General features: G+C 37.6%; 1 protein-coding gene across 1 annotated transcript in view; it reads left to right on the forward strand.

Annotated features, from left to right (window-relative positions):
• The window catches only part of ZMAT4 (zinc finger matrin-type 4), a 344,133-nt gene that overhangs the window by 175,670 nt on the left and 147,222 nt on the right, over positions 1-21,241 (forward strand). Inside the window, exon 4 of the mRNA XM_045779181.2 lies at positions 16,480-16,636. Coding sequence (XP_045635137.2) covers positions 16,480-16,636 — 157 coding nt within the window. The remainder of the gene's footprint in view (positions 1-16,479; positions 16,637-21,241) is intronic.

Below are 21,241 nucleotides of genomic sequence, written 5' to 3' on the forward strand. Positions count from 1 at the left end.
TTGGACCTTTTAAATTTAAATGTCAGTTTTGCTGGATATAAAAAATTGGGCTCACATTTCTTTTCTTGAGAATGTAAACTGTATTATTCCATTTGTTTTTGGAATAAAACATTGCAGTTGCAAAGTCTGATGGCAATTGAATTTTATTTATAAATAAGTTATTTTCTCCGAGGCCCAACTGAATTTTAAAAACATTACTCCAAAGTTCAATAGTTGTTCTGAATCCACATTCAGAGTATGTTCTTTTGATATATACTTTTTAAATTTTAATTTTTGGAAAGACCAGTGTACTTGCTTTCCCCCCTTCATTTGGCTATCTTTTTCAAAGTTTGTTATTATTCATATATTGGATGATTTTTGTCTTTCTTCAATTTGTGACTTGCTATTGAACCTCTTTTTATCTCTTCTTTAAGAATTTTAAATAGTTTCCTTCATTTTAACTTCTATTTCTCTTAGAGAATTATTCAATGTGTGCATTCATATTCTGTTTCTTCTTGTTTCGTTTTTATTTCCAAAGTGATTTATTCTTTTATTTCCAGTTATTTTTGCAGTTCTTATACCTAACTTGTGAATTTTCTTTCTTATGTTGCTCTTTCATCTCTTGTATCATTTTCCTGAAGTTTCCTAATTTGCTTTGAAATAGAAGCAATGGAAGGTCACTTTCTCATGAGCACCCACTGGCTATTAGAGGTTCTGCTACTCTGAGGTCCTTCAGATGCCCCACTGCTTCACTCTCAGTCCCTGCACAGATGCTGATATTGTACAGTATCTTTATGGCTTTTATTGGTTTATTTTTATTTGCTTGTATTTTGAGGTTCATAGAAATATCTTGTCACTTAGTTTTGTTATGAATATTGTCTGTGGGTTTTTTCCTTTGGCTATCCAGTTTTGTTTTTATTTGGGGATTTAAAGGAATGGAAAAAAAAACCCAGCTGCTGCCAACATCTCAGAATCCTCATTTTATTTATTTATTTATATTTTTCATCAATCATCAGATATTTATTAAATGCCAGGTCCTCTTATAGACACTGAGATGATACCTCTGACCAAAACAAAGTTCCTGCCCTCAAGAAGCATACATTATAATAAAAGAAGATAGGTATTAAACATATACACCAGTAAAAAAGTGAGAAAATATCAGATATAAGTAAGCTCCATGAAGAAGATACAAAAAAGGTAATATGTACCCAATCTTTAGTCCATTTCAACATATAAATAATTAGAATAGTTCTTTCTAAATGACAAACCATGTTTTCATATATTGCATTCTTTTATCCTGACTTTTATCTCACAAATAGGGTAGAGTTTTTTCCCCCCATGTAACTGGGAGGAATTTCAGACTCAAAAATTATAAGTGACATGCAGTACATTTAAAGTCAGGGCTTAAACTGGCATCTTTTGATACCAACTCTGCTCCTCTTTAATTTAATATTTCATGTTTTTCATATCACATCACACAAAACACTGTGCTGGAGGCTGGGGATGATACATTTTTAGCCCAAGGAAGTATTCCATAAGAGATAATAAGATGTATGCTAAATGATGTTAGTGTGTAGAGAGAGGGTTAAATGAGGTTCTGCAGGTGTGAGGGAAGAATGAAGTTTCCCTTTCTGTGGTGGAAACTACTGGGAAGGCCTTGATGAAGGAGATGGTGTTTGAGTGACCCTTTCATATAGAGAAACTGAAGGAATTCTGAGTGGGATGAGTCATGTGAATAAAGACATATAGGGATGTACTTGATATAGTTGGAAGATAGCTAGAGTTCATTCACTGGTTTATTTTTTCCATCATATACTCATTCAACAACTTTTTTAGCTACAAGGTGCCACACACTGTACTGAGGGAGAGGTGTAATGAGAGATAAGAAAGGAGCCTAGTCTAGTGAGGGAGACTACTGCTCTTTAACTTGATACAAAAATGAGATCTGACGGATCAAATGTTCACTCACTTGCAGTGTTGAACAGGAAAAAGCAGCTAGGAGTTGGGAAGAAGAGAAATTTAGAGCTGGGATTTTGAGCCACCCTCTTGGCAGGGTCCTTTGTGTTCCTGACCTTGTAGAAATCCATTTTCTTAGAGCATATTGTGTTTGAAAAGCAGCACTGGGGGGAAAAACTAGAAAAGTATGTTGAGAGTTAGATGGTAGCAGACTTTAAATGTCATGATAAGGAATTTATTTTTCCTTAGAAAAGTGCTCTTGAACTTTTTTGATGAGAAGACTGACCCAAGCTGCCAATGCAGTATGATGGAAATAGTACCACTTTGAATTTAGCTAGATGGGGATTCAAAGATCAGCTCTCTCACGTTCTCGAAGTATCACACACTGGCAAATTTCATTTTCATGATCTGTAAAAATGGGAATTTATTCATTTATTTATTCACTAACTCCTTTCTTCATGTATTCATTCATTTTTTAATTCAGTGAATATTTAAGAATTACTCATTGCGTTCTAGAGCTACACTGTCCAGTCTAGGAGCTACCGCAAGTGGATCCAAAGTACACTTAAAACGTGGATAATTTGAACTAACATGTGCTGTAAGTGTAAAATATATACCAGATTTTAAAATCTTGATATGAGAAAAAGAATATGAAATACCCTATTAATAATTTTTATGTTGAATACATGTTGAAAGGGATAGAATTTGGATATATTGGACTAAATTAAAAAATATATTTTTAAAAAATTAATTTCACAAGTTCTTTTTATTTTTTTAAAATGGCTTTTAGAAAATTTAAATGTGACCATATTTGTGACTTGAACTATATACTATATGACAGTGCTGTTCTAGATACTGGGCATACAGTACTGAATAATTTAGTGGTAGGAGACAGATAATAAATAAGTGATTTCAAATATCAACATCATATAATTTTAGAATGCAAAATAGGTGCTGTGAAGAATGTAAAAGAAGGGCATCAGTAGAGAGGCACTCAGGCTGAAACAGGAATGATGGGGGAAAGAACCTAAAAGTGGGTTAGAGATAGAGGTAGACAGTTTGGGGGTACAGTTTAGAGGACAAGGTTACTGGATTTGTGGATACATTGGATTTAGAGGAGGAAGAAAAAGGGAAGAGGAATAAATCCTACACTTACCTGGGGACCATTGGGAAAGTTAAGTGTGACAGAGTTTATAAGGCACCTAATACAATGCTTAGCACATATGACTCTCGGAAAATCGCAGCTGTGCTTACGTGTGGCATCTGAGGCTGTGCCCAACAATGGTGAATAGGGCTGCTATGAAGGAGATCTCTCTGGCATGGATTCCATTCCAATTTTAAGGCTGCTTCATCTCTATCCAATCTTAAAGTGATGTCTCAAACAAGAAATAAAGTTTCTCATTTGGTACTTTTTGATATGTCCAGTGTTTTCAGACATTTGTCTTCCTGTCTTCCCAACTGCCTCTCCTACCATCTTTGTTCTCTCTGGCACATCTGTTTATTTGTAAGATTTTTGTTAGCTACTTCTCTTTGTTAGTGGGGCTTCTCTAACTTATGTATTTATCCTCTCTCAGGAGCCCTGGCTAATTTCTCCCTTTTGGGGTCTTATAAGTACGGTTACCATCTGTTTAAATATTTCTTCAGTGACTGAAAAACAAACCAATGCCTTCCAAATACCAAAGGCACACAGTGACTTCTACATCCCCCCTGAGTAGAAATCTTCCTTGTCGCTTTCTTTTATTGTCAAAAATGACCATTTCTCCCCAGTACTATGAAAATAGTGGATTTTCATCCACTGAGAGGATGGTTTCTATCCAAGTGACAGGGTATGTATCTCTCTAGTTAATGGTGGAAAACAACACCCATGCCAGCATTAATGTAGACTCTGCAGATGTAGGCAATGCACCTTCTCCATGGGCATCTGGACACTACCCTCCTCTCTAGCCAGTAGAACACACCCTTACATGGGCAAATTCACACTGTAACATGTCACTGCCACTATATACATATCGGTATTGGGTAGGAACTTTATGCCAAATGACCTTTGTCTTTTCCTGAGATGAAACAATACAGTTGGTAAAAGAACAAAGAGTTATTTTATGTGGAAAACAGATTTGCATGACTTAGTTAGAAGTGGTTAATGGATGGCCACTCCAAGTCATTCCTTCGGCAACTATTTATGTCATGCTTATCGAGTTTCCTCTGTGTATCCAGACCCGTGGCAGACAATGGAGATGAAGGGAAGGATAATTCCCAAATTAATCTTGTCTTCAAGATGTTTTTGGAGAGACGATCATTAAAAAAAAAAAACCCACTAGCAAGACATTTATAGACCAAGACCTAATAAAAATGTACAGCACAGTTGTTGAGGGGGTGAGGTCAGCAGTGAAGATATGTATGAAGTTCACAGAAGGCCTGAAAGGGCCCCTGGATAAAACAGCCCTTGATGTCTAGATGTGATTTGAATAGACTGGGAGAAGAGAGAACAGCATGACCTAAATGGAGTGGAACAGGACGCATGGGAGAGACAGAGGCAGAGAAGTTTGCTCAGGACCCTGCAGTCAGGCAGGAAGCATGATTTCTGGGTCTTTAGGTCCCAATAAAGTGGGAGAGAAGGGAAAGAGACATCCTTTCCTGTTCCTGCCTCTTTTCAAAATTAAATACCAGACTATAAGCAACAACATGCACAACACTGGAAAAATTTGCATTTATTGTACAAGTCATCTTACTACAAGGTATGCACCGAGAAGTACAGTTGCTTCTGCCTCTAGCAGGGGCTGTCGGATGGCTCTTGCCTTAAGGTGTAGCTCTGTAACAGCTACAGGTAGAGTTCCATTATAGCTGTAAAATGCCTTTAGCCAAAATAAACATCAATGCCCAGAATTCCACGGATGGCCAGCTAGTGCTCAGAGGAATTCCGAATATTACAAGGCAGCCCACACGAACAAAATGATTCTCATTATTTTTTCCTTTCTCAATGGATCTGCCTCCAAGCAGAAGATACCCAGAAAAGAAAAGAAAAGTTAGGCTTCAGGGGTCATTTCTTTGGGCTTTTGAAATTATATAAATGCATCTGTTAGGCTTTTTCTTTTCTATAGCAGCTTTATTGAGATATAACTTATATATCCTACAGTTCACCTATTTAAAGTATACCATTCAAGGGTTTTTAGTATATTCACAGAGCTGTGTTAGCTATCACCACAATAACTAGAGCATCATCATCACTAGAAGGAAAACCCCTTCGTGTTTGCTTCCCTTATTCCCTAACCTCTCCATCCCTGCTCTCCTACTCCTTGACAATCTTTAATCTACTTTCTGAATTATAGATTTTTCTATTCTGAAAATTTCATATAAAGGGAATCATACAATGTATGTATGGTCTTTTGTGATTGACATTTTTCACTTACTTTACTGTTTTTAGGTTTGTGTATGTTTTGGCATGTGTTGGTACCTTTTTTGTTGTTGTTATTGCTGATAATATGCCGTTGTATGGATATAGAACAGTTTATTTGCTGTTCTTCAGTCGATGGCCATATGACCTGTTTCCATTTCTGGGCTATTATAAAGTATACTTCTATGAATATTTATGTACAAATTTTATGTGGACATATATTTTTATTTCTCTTGAATGAAATATATATTCATTTCTTGTTATCTCGGAATTAACTTAACCAGAGACGTAAAGGATCTATATTCTACAAACTACAAATCACTCTTGAAAGACATTGAAGAAGACACAAAAAGATGAAAAAATATTCCATGCTCATGGATCAGAAGAATTAACATAGTTAAAATGTCTATGCTACCCAGAGAAATCTAGACTTTCAATGCCATCCCAATCAAAATACCAATGACATTTTTCAAAGAACTGGAACAAACAGCCCTTAAATCTGTGTGGAATCAGAAAAGGCCCTGAATCGCCAAGGAATTGTTGCAAAGGAAAAACGAAGCTGGGGGCATCACGTTGCCAGATTTCAAACTATACTACAAAGCTGTGATCAAAAAGACAGCATGGTACTGGCACAAAAACAGACACGTAGACCAATAGAATAGAATGGAGAACCCAGAAATGGACCCTCAGGTCTTTGGGTAACTAATCTTTGACAAAGCAGGCAAAAACATCCGGTGGAAAAAAGACAGTCTCTTCAATAAATGGTGCTGGGAACATTGGACAGCTACATGCAAAAGAATGAAACTTGACCACTCTCACACCATACACAACGATAAACTCCAAACGGATGAAAGACCTCTATGTGAGACAGGAATCCATCAAAATCCTAGAGGAGAACATAGGCAGCAACCTCTTTGACATCAGCCACAGCAACTTTTTTCATGACACATCTCCAAAGGCAAGAGAAACAAAAGAAAAAAAAATGAACTTGTGGGACTTCATCAAGATAAAAAGCTTCTGCACAGCCAAGGAAACGGTCAAAAAAACTAAGAGGCAGCCCACGGAATGGGAGAAGATATTTGCAAATGACACTATAGATAAAAGACTGGTATCAAAGATCCACAAAGAACTTCTCAAACTCAATACACAAGAAACAAATAAACAAATAAAAAAAATAGGCAGAAGATATGAACAGGCACTTTTCCAATGAAGACATACAAATGGCTAACAGACACATGAAAAAATGTTCAAAATCAGTAGCCATCAGGGAAATTCAAATCAAAACCACATTGAGATACCACCTTACGCCAGTAAGAATGCCAAAAATTGACAAGGCAGGAAATGACAAATGTTGGAGAGGATGTGGAGCAAGGGGATCCCTCGTACATTGTTGGTGGGAATGCAAGTTGGTATAGCCACTTTGGAAAACAGTGTGGAGGTCCCTTAAAAAGTTAAAAATTGAGCTACCCTATGATCCAGCAATTACACTGCTGGGTATTTACCCCAAAAATACAGACATAGTGAAAATAAGGGCCATATACACCCCAATGTTCATAGCACCATTGTCCTCAATAGCTATATTGTGGAAGGAACAGAGACGCCCTTCAACAGATGACTGGATTAAGAAGATGTAGTCCACATATATGATGGAATATTACTCAGCCATCAAAACGATTTCTCAACATTTGCTGCAACATGGACGGGACTGGAGGAGATAATGCTAAGTGAAATAAGTCAAGCAGAGAAAGACAATTATCATATGGTTTCACTCATTTATGGAACATAAGAAGTAGGAAGAGCCGTAGGAGAAGAAAGGGAAGAAGAAAGAGGGGGTGAATGGAAGGAGGAATGAACCATGAGAGACTATGGACTCTGGGAAACAAACTGAGGGCTTCAGAGGGGAGGGAGTGGGGGATTGGGATAGGCTGGTGATGGGTATTAAGGAGGGCATGCATTGCATGTTGCACTGGGTGTTATACGCAAGTAATGAATCATGGAACTTTATATCAAAAAATAGGGATGTACTCTATGGTGACTAACATAACATAATAAAAATATTATTAAATAAAAAAAAGAAATATATATTCATTTCTCACATTTTATGGTAGTTATGGTATATGAAGTCATCAACTCTGAATTAGCAAATACTGAGCCGTTGTTCCTAGGGGGAATACAGGTTTATGTGCCTGCAAGTTGCTGGTAACAAGACCTTCATCAAGTGATCAATACATAAACTTGTTTTATGTATTTATGTTTCTATTTAATGATGCCTTATTTAATATATTTCTTACAAATGATTGATTATATGTTGTACTTCTTTATAATAAACCCTAGCTGAGAAGATTCTAACATTTTCTTGACTCTGGGTAATATGGTAAATCCCACTGGCTTTTAGCTTTATAACAATGCTTTTAATTATGCTTTTACTATCAGTTATTATCTCACGCATCCACAAATTTAGCCACTTTTCCATCTTTTCCATAGCTTCATCGTGCACCATAGATAATGCTTTAGCTCTTTCTAGAGTGGTTTCACATACATATCAGCAAATTTCATCTTCCATATTCTGGATGTACAGTATTATTAATTAACATGGAACTCACAGCCAACATCACTATTACTCATGCTTGAATGAAGCTTATTTAACATGTGTATTTCCTCTGTAAAGTACACCATGATCTTGTACTTCAGAACACTAGGCAGCCCTTCAGCATTAGCCTTGGGGGTCATTTTAGGCAGTGAAATCACCAACAAAAAGCACAGAAATGCAAAATACGTGGCACTAAATAGACCATGAAAAGAACACTTGTTTATAGTGTAAGAGGTGAAACAAGAAGATAGAGCATTATCTTGTTCAATCTCATCTGGGATCATGCACATCAGGTGATTCAAACTTTTTGCCCTTCCGTGAATATCCATGAATGATGGCAGAAATGCCACAAGTGTTGATTTGGGGGTTACACATAGATATTTGCAAGAAGGTAAATTTGCAAATGCATATGTATGAGTAACAAAGATTGACTGGACCTAGAAATGGAATTGTAGGGTCATATGGTGACTCTGTGTCTAAACCTTGAGGAACTACTGGGTGGCTTTCCAGTGTGGCTGCAGCATTTTACATTCTTGCCAGAGTGTGTGAGGACTCCTGTTTCTCCACATCCTTGCTAATGCTTTTTATTACCCATCTTTTTCATTCTCACCATCCTGGTGGTTGTGAAGTGGTGTCTCATTGTGGTTTCATTTGCGTTTCCTGATTGTTAATGATGTCAAGCATATTTTTATGTTGTTATTGGCTATTCGTATATCTTCCTTGTAGAAAAGTCTATTTAGATCCTTTGCAAACTTTTAAATTGGGGTTATTTTCAATACCAGTAAGGAGACTTCAATACCACACATTCAGTAATTGATAGAATGACTAGGCAGAAGATTAATAAGGAAATAGGAGGAATAAGAAGACTTAAAACAACTTGACCTAACAGATACATATAGAATTGTCCAGCTCTCCCTTTAATTCTACCAACTTTTGCTTCCTGAATTTTCTAAGTACATATGTAATTATATGTATGCATATATATAATTATCATGTTCCTGATGGTTCAGCACATTAATCATTGCACAAAGCCCCGCTTTATCTTTAGTAAAAATTTTTGTTTTAAAGCTGTACTTTGTTTGATATCAGTTTGATAACCACTACAACTTTCTTGTAGATGCTGTTTGCCTGATATAGCTTTTAATTCTTTTTACTTTTATCCAACTGTATCATTGAAGCTAAAGTGTTATCTCCTCTAGACAACATATAGATTCGTTATGTTTTCCATTTTATCTAATCTTACCATCACTATATTTTGATTAGATTTTATATTATTTTTAAATACAGTGTTATTATTGCTGCAGTTGGATTTATGTGTACCATTTTACTTTTTATTTTAGTGTCTTTACTTTTTACTTTAGGAATAGTGTCTTTTTTTCTCCTATTTCTTCTTTACCACTTTCTTTTGCATTAAGAAAATATCTTGTACTGCAAAATTTTAATTCCTTTAGTGACTATTCCCTATATTATTTTGGACTTTTTCTTTAGTGGTTGCTTTAGGGCTTGCTGTATATATATCTCAATTTATCAGAAATTGATCCTAACTTAATTGTACCCAGATATAGAAAAGTATGCCTGTCCTCTCTTCCCCCTTTTTGTGCTATTATTGTTATGCATATTAGGTATATTTATATTATAAACCCAACAATATATTTTTATAATTGTTAATCCATATACTTTTAAAGATTTATTTATTAATTTTAGAGAGAGAGAGAGAAAAAGTGAGTGAGAGAGTATGGGGGAAGGGCAGAAGGAGAGGGAGAGCATCTCAAGCAGACTCCCAGGTGAGCAGAGAGCCCAATGCAGGACTCCATGTGGGGCTCAATCTCATGATCCTGAGATCATGACCTGAGCCAAAATCAATAGTCAGACACTTAACTGACTGAGCCACCCAGGTGCCCCAGTTAATCTATTTAATTTTATATCTTTCAAAGAAGCTGAGAAAAGAAATGTGAGCTGGATATATTTTAGTGTTTGTTGTATTAACCTTCTTATTTACCCTTTCTGGTTCTCATCATTTGTTCCTATGGATTTGAAAATTACAATATGGTGTCATTTCCTTACTCCAGCACAACTTTGCTTCCACCTACACCTTTAGTGCTGTCAAATACATTATATATGCATATGTTATTGGAACAACTACAAAAAATAGATATTTCATACATATACTTTTTAATTAGTTAAGAAAAGAAAGAAGAAATATGCATTTATAATTTTTTATAATTACATATTTGCCTTTGCTTGTGTTTTTTTTTCTTTTCATAAGAATTTCTATTATTTTCTGGTGTCACTTGCTTTCAGCCTAAAAAACTTGCTTCAGTATTCCTCATAAGGAGGATCTGTTAGTAACAAATTCTCTTAGTTGTTTTTTCTTTTTAATCTCTAAATGTCTTTATTTTACTTTAATTTTTGAAAGATAGTTTTGCTGGATATTGGATTTTTATTTGATAGATTTCTTTTTCTTTCAGTACTGTGAATATGCTACCCCCCTAACATCTGGCCTGATTTCTGATGAGAACTTAGCTGTTGTTCTTGTTATGGTTCCCTTGTATGTGATAAGTTCTTTACTCTGCTACTTCCACATTTTCCCTTTGTTTGGCTTTCAGCATTTTTACTGTGATGTATTTGGGTGTAGAACATTTTGTGCTTACCCTACTTGAATTTTATTGAATTTCTTGGATGTTTTCCTTCAAATTTGGGAGGTTTTCAGTCATTATTTCTATGAATATTTTTTTCTTTCTCTTCTTCTGGTATTACTATTTTATGCATATATTTGTATACTTAATGGTACCCTACATTTCTCTGAGGACCTGTTCAATTTTCTCTTTTTTTTTTCTTCTCTCGGATTGCATAATCTCCACCAATATATCTTCAAGTTCACCAGTTCTTTCTTCTGCAAGTTCATATCTGTTATAAAACCCCTCTAGTGAATTTTTCATTTCAGTTATTGTGATTTTTAACTCCAGAATTTCCATCTGATCTTTGATGTAATTTTTATTTATTTGATAACGCATTGCCATCATATATTCTCTTACCTCTTGAAGCATGATTTCCTTTAATTTTTGAACACATTTGTAATTGTTTGAAATCTGTGAAGTTGCTTTGAAGTCTTTGCCAGTTAAATTTAACATCTGATAGGTAGTAAGGAGGGCACATATTGCATGGTGCACTGGGTGTTATTTGCAACTAATGAGTCATCGAACTTTATATCAGAAACTGGGGATGTACTGTATGGTGACTAACATAATATAATAAAAAATCATTAAAAAAATTTAACATCTGAGCCCTTTCTGTTGTTGTTTTCCTGTGTGTAGGTTATACTTCCCTGAATTTTTTGCATGTTTTATAATTGTTGTTGTTGAGAACTAAATATTTTAGTTAATATATTGTAGTGATGCTGGATACAGATTACTCCATGCTCCAGAACTTGTTTTTGTTGTTGTTTGTTTATTTATTTGTCCAATGTCTTGGTTACTTTAATGTCTAAGACTATTTTAGTAGTGTCTATTTTTCCAAGATGTGCAGTGACTAATGTCCCTGCTCAGCAGCTCAGCCTTAGGAATGATACAGTCACTGTGGGATGGCAATGATTTGTATAGGACTTTCTTTGACTGTCTCTTTCTCTGATATCTGTTAAACTGCCTGGCACTACTGGAATCATAGACATCTTTTAGACTCTGTTAATTGCTGGATGATTGCTCTATTGTTTTTGTCAATGCCCTGGAGTATAAATGCTGCACAGTGTGATCTAATTAAATTTTGTACTTTTTGTAAGACTAGTTTTTGAGTGAAGTCTTCTTCTGACTCCAGAAGGCTCTCCTGAGCTATCTCTTTCCCTGGTTCTCTCTGGTAAGCTATGGTTTAGCTTGTTGCTTTAATGGAGCTATCAGCTTTCTCTTAATACCTTACCAGCAATATTTCCATTGTTTCTGAAAGCAACCTTAGGCTTAAGCCTTTCAATGCTCGATTTCAAATGAAGTCAGTTTCTTTGGAGAGAATTTAAAAGCTTTCTGTTTTTATGTACTTTTTCTTCCCCATCTGTTCTTAGGGAAAAATTTCTGAGCCACTGCTTCAGAGTAAGGGACAGGGACAGTGGCTTGCTTCTCCTGGAATGACAATCCTGCTTTATTAGCTAGGCAGAAGTGTCAGGGTCTTGTCTTCTCAGTTTGTCTCTCCTGGCATGGAATCCCTGTCCTACAAGCAATCTGGGCAAGGCAATCAGGGTCCCAATATTTTTGGTCTGCTGTGCTTAAGATAGAGCTTTTGTCCTATGAATGAGTGTGGATGGGGGAAGAGAATATCTGATCTCTTGGCTACATTGCCAGCAATTTATCTTCTGCATCTTGGAGCAGAAAGGGTACTAATGTTGGTGGTCTGACCTTCCTAATAGCGCCTAACCAGGAGCTAATGGGAGAGAGAGCCCTATTTTCTTGACCACACCCAATCAGAATGGAACTTCTATCATGCTTACCTGGACAGTTGGTAGGGAGGGAGAGGGTCATCTCTAAAGTACCATATACTCTTGCTATTCTTACTGGGAGAATATATTTTTTGAATAAATATTTCTTAATTTGCTATCTTCTCTTAGTATTATTTCCAGAGACTTTAAAGAATTTTTAAAAATAATCTTTAGCAGTTATGGTTGTTTTGCTGGGAGCAATTTTACAGAATTTCTCACTCTGACATTCTGGAAGTGAAAATCCCTCTCAGGCTTCTTGTACGCACCTGAAGGAGAATTAAGGCAGTTATTTGAGTTAAGTAAAAAAAAAAAAAAAACTTATAAGATATAAAAAGGACTTTCAGGACTTGATTTCTGGCCAGAGTCAGCCAGCCTTTTCCACCTTGATTGAATTCTTCTGAAAACTTCTTACCTTTGCAAAATGCTATGACTATGCAGCCTTAAGATACTCCACAATTTTTTTTTCATTCAGCAATGTGGCCATTATGTCGAAAAAGTCTGAATTTTTGCCTCCAGTTTGAAACCCATAATTTAGGATAATCTTAGACTTCCCTTCATTTATTTGATATCTTGAGGCCATTCTCAATTCTTTACGCTAGAAACTTTAAATGTATTCATGGAGGTCAGCTCATCAAACTTCATGGAATTTCTGCCCTGAGCCATATATCAACATTGCTCTGGGTGCAGTGGGAAACTCCAGTAAAGATGATATAATCTGTAACTGTAAGAAGCCATTAATCTGAGATTTAGGTAGCCAAGAACACACAATTAAATTCTACCACTTTGCAGGCCCTTGGTTAGTATTAAGGTTCTTCCTGGGTAGTTGTGTTTCCACCAGGGTCATTAGAATAGTCCAAGTTGGTGGTATTTATAATTGTATCATGCGAGTTACATTGGCTTCTTTAGTAAAATATCCAGTAAACATGTCCTGCTGGCTTCAAAGACTGCCTAACTTCTCAGGACACTACTACAGTTTCTCTATTGTCTGAGACTTAAACTTTCTTGGTCCTTCTTCTACAACTATGGCATATATTCCATGATATTTTCTTACCTAACTATTAGTTTTTTTCTATTATACTTTGATTCTTCTATAAGATTATGTGAATGATATTGCCCAGGAGAGCAGAAAGCTAGGTATATATATTAAAACAATGATGAAACTAACATAAATTTTTGGACAATGTTCGTCTACTTGAACCTTCAAGTTAGTTTATAAATTGTTGATACCTCTGGTTCTTTTCCTGGCCATTGTCATGTCATTTTGAAAGATTTTGGCTGACAACTATACTTCCTCGCATTATGTCTCCTCTTTTGATTTTTATGTCATGTGAATTACTGATCCCACAAACCAACACTCAGCCCTACTCAGTCAGTAAACATCTATAGGTCCCCCTGTGTGACAGACATTGTGCCAGGGGCTGGGGCTTTAATACCAATGAGATGATTTCCTTGACCTTAAAGGAGTTTTGTAGGCTTGTGAGGGGACCAAATGTGAAAACATATGCATGTAATAATTCAGTGTTCTATTATAAAAGATGTGCAGGACACATAGAGGACCTAAGGTCGATGCTCAGTTTTGTAGAGGGAGACAGAAAAAGCTTCATCTCAAAGAAGTGATGATTAAACTGAACTGATTCTGGAAAGACTGGATTAGACAAGAAGTGATAAGGAAGGCATGAGAAAGGCTTAGAGATGAAAATCCACACAAATAGCCTTAATTTGCATTTTTAAAAAATTTTATGATTGAGGGAGTGTAAGTCCAATAGGAGACTATGTTTTCTTGATTATACTATTTTCCTTTTATCTTCTGATGTCCTTCCCAATTCTCCTGCTCCCAAACTCCTTAATAACAGAGAGCAGAGTCATACTCATCTAACACAGCATCTAACATATTTGGCAGGTCCTTAGAAATGTGTTGAATGAATGAGTATCATAAATCAATTGATTAGTATCTAGTTTAAAGGCAGCTCTTTACCCTAAAATGATTTCTGAGTGTACTTCATATACTGATACCAACCCCTGTGTTGGGCTTTCAGCCTTTTTGTAGAAATGTCTACATCTTGGAGCTCCAGGGAGAAGGGCCAGGTTTGGCCAGCACTTTTGCTAAAAGTGCAGAAAGGATTCACAGATTGTAAATAGGTGTAGAGTGTAGGTTAAGCTTTGGCTTATGATCTTATTCCTAATTTTAAGAAAAATTACATGCTTTGACTCAAATTATGCATAAGAAGGTGAAAATGAGTAATTTAAGCATCCACTTTCATCTTAACAATCTTCTTTTTCTTTTCTTTTTCTTCATCTTCTTTTTTTTAATGTTAATATCAGTATAATGGAAAGTACCAGTTTGGGTCTTTCAGCCCTCATGAGATATCTACTCCTCATTTACTGGTTCAAACCCTTCAGTAACTCCCTGACTTGTAATTTCCTGATATCTCTGGACTCAAACTCCCTCCATGGGTTCTGTAGCATCTCCTAGGTGTGATTGGAGAAGTAGGTAAAGAAAAGCCTATTTTTCCCTCTACTACTTAGTCTTGTTAGTTTCCATAGTATACAGCACAAAGGTGTGAAAGCATTAGTGATTTTATTTATTTATTTATTTATTTATTTATTTATTTATTTATTTCCGAGGGTGAAGGGAAACCTCAAAGCAACTCAAAGCTTTAAATATCATCAGTAAGGATGACTCAGTAGACATAGCCTCACGACATAACCAGGTGTCCTGCCCTAAATATTTGTCTCTGTCCAGGAAAGGACCTTTGGGAGAGCTCTTCTTCTCTATATAGGCTTCATTTCTTCTCAGTTATCCTCCACCCCTAGCACTACATTTCCTCAAATCTCACCCATTAACTGTGATAATGGGGTCAGGGAGGCACACTAAGATTTAATAATCTAAGGTCAAGAGAATAAATGGCAGTAGGTGGCCCCTTCCACCAACAATACTCCTCCCAAAGACCAACACTAATTATGAGAGAGAGAGATTACAAATGAATGCCTTAAAGAGAAAGGAGTTATTTTTCTAACTGCCACATAATCTGCAAGGCAACACTCTCTCCAGCAGTTTGGACATCTTATTATTCTGCAGAAAATATATAATTCCCTTTTTCTATCCTATCCCCACCTTTATCCTTCCGCTTATACCATTTTAAATTGTACTGTTTGGGCCTGCTTGGAAGAAGAGAAGGGGCTATTACAGGGCCAGATCCTCATCCAAGGCTGCTCTTTAATAGAAAGATGCTTCACTATTGCTGTCCCATTAAGGAATAGATTAACTCCTTATCTGAGAGTCCACCTTACCCTCAATTTCTCACTAGGCAGGAGGGGAGCCCATGGATTAATCTTCCCCTTGTATAATATAGGTAATTGATGGTCTTTGTGCACAATAGCCAGGTCACATGATCTAACAAAGGATTTATTTTTTTCTGATTCATGCTTAACTTTCATTGTCCTACAAAAGAATAAAAATCAAGCTGGATTTAAGTATTTTGTGCTGTGTTTAACTAATCACCTTTCCCAAAGAAAAGAAAATTATACAAACTGTTGTAGAAAATTCAGCAGGCATGGCCATCATAACTTTATGATATATACTCCAGTTAATTATGAAAAATGTTCAAGTCCTTTAAGAAATCTTAAAAAAGAAAATCTTGAACATGTGGCCATGTATCCTGGTGAGGCTAAAATTGGTGAAAGACAGAGCTGTATGCCAAATGATAATTTCTGCTAAATAATTCAGGCCATCTGAACTCTGATAATTTACTTACTTTAATGAGTATAATGGGTGCAATTAGAGACCCTCTCCCTCATGGTGCCAGACACAATGTGCTCTCACCTTATCATGGATCCTGTTTTCCTTGGGTAACTCATATCTGCACATGTGTCCTGTGTTCCCTGTGTCTGGCACTAGTAGCCACTAAATAAATGTAGGTTAAAGTCAATAACTGAAAATGTTTTGATGATTGTCATGAAGAAAAAAAAGTTGCAGAGCAAAAAGTAGACATTTCAATGAGAAAGTCTGTGTTACATCTCATTTGCAACAAAATGGAATGGGAAAAAAATTTAGGACTTGGGGTTCCCTCTAATGCTGTTTTTTTTTTTCTTTCTTCCTCGTAGGGAAATGATGCCGATATGGTGGATAAGAATAAGTGCTGTACACTCTGTAACATGTCCTTTACCTCGGCAGTGGTGGCTGACTCACATTATCAAGGCAAAATCCATGCCAAAAGGTTAAAACTGTTGCTAGGAGAGAAAACCCCACTAAAGACCACAGGTATGTGTGTGAACAGTGATCATAGGAGACACTGAGGTCCAGGCGCTGCACCTGCCCTATTAATTATGCTCCCTCTTCAGAAGAGGCTGCCTGAATAGAGGCTACAGGTAGATGCCCTTCGAAACCTAAAGGGATGGGCAGGTAGCCCAGCTGACCTTGCTGCCATAAGACTATTAAATACAATTGCAGGTGCTCATTCTCTCACCTTGGCTCTTTCAGCTTAGTAATTCATCAGCTGACATCTTCTGCAGGGCTGTTTGCATCCTGCAAGATGTTGTCTATCATATTTATTATATATTATGTAAGATACTGTACCTATTATGTAATGAATGCTTTTCTTCCATAGCTTCAGTGTGTAAGCTGTATGGGTGGTGTTTTGTGTCTAGTGGGTTGATTCACCTGTGCCTGTATAATGCAGGCTATGATCCTGCCCTTATCTTTGTGAGGGTGGGGATGAGGAAAACTGTGGTCTTTAAAAACAGTTTCTTTTGCAGACAACTAAGGTGTTTTTCATTCTTCCCCCTGAGGTGACAATTCCTGTTGTTGTCTGTAATTTAAGCCTGTTAATTTTCACAACAAAAAAGCTTAAGTATTGATAAAAGATCATTTGACCCTGTAATTGCTTAACTAAAATAATTCTTCATAAGTCTATCAAATTATGAAACTAAAATGCTGTTATAATTGAATCGAGTTAGACTATTTGGGCAGGGTTTAAATTGAGGTGAAGTTGTTCCTAGGCTGGGTTATAATCCCGAGAAGTTGGGGGTATATTTCATGATGTCTACTCTTCCAATGCAATTAAAATTTAGCAGTGCATTTTATCTTTCTGTCTAATGAATCGTGCATAAATCGTGGGCGTAATTATTTTTTAAATGGTATTTTGGAGATTGGAGAGAGCCTAAAACAATACTTGGCTTTTATTCTCACCAGTGTTTTCCTTAAGAAAAATATCTTCTTTCACCTAGAGAATAGCAAGGAATCTTTTCACTATATTTTTCTACTTAGTTTAACTAAAGGGTATTGTTTTTGTAAAGGTGGCTATGACATTCAGATATAGGATGGGGTTGCAAAACACCTGAAATCTGGAGCTGAGCTCAGCTTGTTCCACACCCTGTGTGCTAGCATTTTATAAGCAGTCACTCAGTTGAAACTCCTGATTCTTGCTCTCTAAAAGGTTGGATATTCACCTTGTAACCTACTCCCCAACAAATTTCTTAAAATAGACACCTCAAAGAAACAGTCACTGGAAAATTTTTACCTGTTTTCCACAAATGAGTAACTAGCCCATTTGTTCTTTCTGCCTAAGCAGAGAATTGCTGTTAAATTTAATTTTGGAGGTAGTGATGGAAGAGGAGAAGCTCTATCTTTGTTTATCATGTCAATTAGCAAAGGGGAGAGTTATTATTTCTGTAAAAAAAAAAAATCACCACATGGCACAAATGGTTCTTTGTGAATTTAAATACATCCTCCAGATAACCAAGCACCAGTTTGTTTTCCTGAATTCAAATGCCCTCCGAGCCGGTAAATATAACTTAGAGGTAGTTTGTTAGTTTCCATCAGTATATTCCAAAGGAAAAATCAAGAGCACTTAAACTGCAACCTTGACTTCATGACTTTGTCTTGGTGTCCACAGAGCTGGCCCAGTCCTCAGTGTGACCAAAATCACATTGCCAGTTAGGCCAGAAGGATATGAGGGTGGGGTGGGAGGTAAGTAGCTCTATCAGCTTGTAGCTTGAGCTGGGGAAGCAGATTTCAACTGCTTTATGCCAGCATCTCCCTTCCTCATCAAACTCACAGTGCCCAGGCTGCACATTTCCCTTCTCCGTTCTCTCTAAAGCCGCTTGGAGCGGAAAGGGTCTTGGAGGATGGCAACACTAGACAGAATTAGAGGGTCTGGGAGCTAAATTGGTCCCTGGGCTTGGGTTGGTGTTAGCCCAGCTGCTAGCAGGAAGCAGAGGAAGCAGTGTGTCCTGCTAGAGCCAGGTGAGTCATAAGGTACAAGGATAAGCAGAGGGCAGGCATTGGGAGGTGTAGCAGAGGATAAGATTTGAGGGTTTAATAGGAGAGTGGAACCTAGCAATGGAGAGTTTAGGGATAGAGATCGTGCAGAGATCAAACTGGGTACCAGCATCAGGAAAGTCTGGCTGGTGGTAGCAGGGCCCTAACTGCAGACTGGTATAAGTAAAGGCTGTTAAGAGTGTGACAGGGAACCATCATTTAAGACAAGAGGATTGGGCTAGAAGTCAAGTGTAAGGAACAAATCAGGAACCTGGTTTCCAGACCAAGGATGTAGGTTGAAGATTGGTCTCAAACACAAATTCACATACTGTAAGTAAAGATAAGGACCAAGAGGCACCAGAAAAGAACACCTAGGCTGTGGGCTCCCTGAACTATGAAGTTCAGTCCCTCCAGCACCCTGAATAGAGTCAGGATGACCTGCCATTCTTTCTTGCTGCATGAGGCTAAGCCCAGTGGTCATTCTTAAAGGATGTCACCCTCTAAGCTGTGGCTGCCCTATGCACATCTAGGAACAGCTCTGCCTAATCAATCAGCTTGGCTTGAAATTATTTCTCTGATGAAAACAAAAGGGGGAAAAAAAAGAACATATAAAACCCAACCAACTGAATTAAGATGCTAAGGAGAAACAAGTCTCCTGCTCAGATATGCCGTGTAAGGTACCCCTCCCAGAATAACAAGCTCTTGAACTGTAGTGATTTCTGGGTAGGGATAATTGAAGCACAGCTCAGTGCTTCCCCCAGCTATTCCATCTGACGAGGGTGAACAATTGGTATCTGTGAATCATTACCTTTCCGCCTACTTAAGATGTACTTTGATCAAGCATCAACTGGATCTCCTGCAGAATTATTGCAGTTCGAGTTGTCTTCTCCAGATGGGAACATGTTTACTGGAATTTCTGAAATGCTTGACAGATCTGCAGGGACAAATACCAGCTCCCATTCTTGTTGGTTAGTGTGCTTCAGAATCTCTGTTCTCGTTCATGCTCTTCTAGATCCTGCTGTAAGATGAACGCTTGAGAATTCGAGGCCCACTGTGTTGTTGGGGGTCAGAAGACCTCAGCATGGAGGTCTTGCCCAGATTGGGACTGGCCAGAGGTTGCCATACCATGAGAAGGATTTAGAGGAGGCACAGACCAGAGGTTGGAACAGTGTAGGGCATGACAATCCTCTCTTTAGGGGGAGAATAAGGGAAGCAGAGGTGTTTTAGCATGGAAAAGAGATTGCTCAGGGGCAAATCTTTGGAAAGCTATTATGGGAAAAAAGAGATTCATGGTATGGGTGTGTTTATGTGTGTGTCTGAGTGTGAGAGTATGTAAAAATAGGTGAGTGTGTGTGAGTGGGAGTGTGTGAGAATAGGTGAGAGTGTGTGGATGTGAGAGTGTGAGAAAACATGGTGAGAATACACGAAGGTGAGTGCTTGTGTGTGTGTGGGTGTGAGAATATGTGAGTGTATTTATGTAAGGGAGTGTGTGAGAATATGTGTGTGTGAGAGAATATATGTGTATGCATGTGTGAGTGTCAGATAAAGTGTGTGAAAATATGTGAGAGTGTGTGTATGTGTGTGCATGTGAGTGTATGAGAGCATTATGAGAATATGTGAGTGTGTGTGTGCATGGGTGTAAGAGTGTGTGGGAATGTGCGAGTGTGTGAGAGAATATGTGTGTAATGCATGTGTGAATGTGTGTGAAAGTGTATGTGTGTAAGTGTAATTGTGTGAGAGTGTGAGAATATGTGAGTGTGTGTGAGAATATGTCAGAGTGTGTATGCATGTGTGAGTGTGAGTGCATGGGAAGGAGTGTGTTAATGTGTGCTTGGATGCAACAGATATACCCAATTAGTGGGTAGAAAATTAAAAAGTTAGATTTGAACTCAAGATAAGAAAAAGATTTCTAAGTTCCAGAGATTTCTGTAATGAAACCAAAAGGAAAGCCAACTAACTGGATCAAGATGTTGGAGAGAGCAGTGCCCTGCTCAGGTGTGCTGCTATGTAAGCTGTCCCTCCAGAGTAGCAGGCCCTGGAGCTGACATCAGACTCAGGCAGGATGTGTGGCTGAGGGGGGTGGGGTGCTGTTGAAGCAGAAGCTAGCTGATACTTGGCAGGGCATTTCCTGAGGGGATTCCATCTGAAGACCTCAGCCTAGATGATATTTAAAGTCCTTCCACCCTGATTGCCTGCCTGATGCTACAGTGGGCTTACCCACTGACCTGATAGGCAGCAAAAATGTTGGCCTGGAAGTCAGGAGACAGGAGCCCAGACCTCATCTTGGCCTAAGGTGCAGTGTGATCTTTGGTAGGTCCACTATACTTTCCAAGCTCATTTTTCTCATCTGTCATTTCATTCTAACACTAGATGTGGTTATCTCACTGACCCTTTTATGGAGCAAACGATAGATTAAAAAGCTTCAGAAAGTAGAAGGTTATTCACAGGTGAGCATGTGGTAAATAAGTTGACGGGGTTGGGGGGACAGCCTGAGTCCTTTCTATCAAAGATTCTGACTTCCTGGTTAACACAGGGTTGTTCAAACACTACCTTGGGAACAGCACAAAGAGACATCATGTGTGTCTCCTTGGAGACAAACCTTTCTGA

This window comes from Ursus americanus, chromosome 27 (assembly GCF_024610735.1).
Source record: "Ursus americanus isolate L20-20 chromosome 27, mUrsAme1.1.p, whole genome shotgun sequence".
In the NCBI taxonomy this organism is placed as follows: Eukaryota; Metazoa; Chordata; class Mammalia; order Carnivora; family Ursidae; genus Ursus; species Ursus americanus.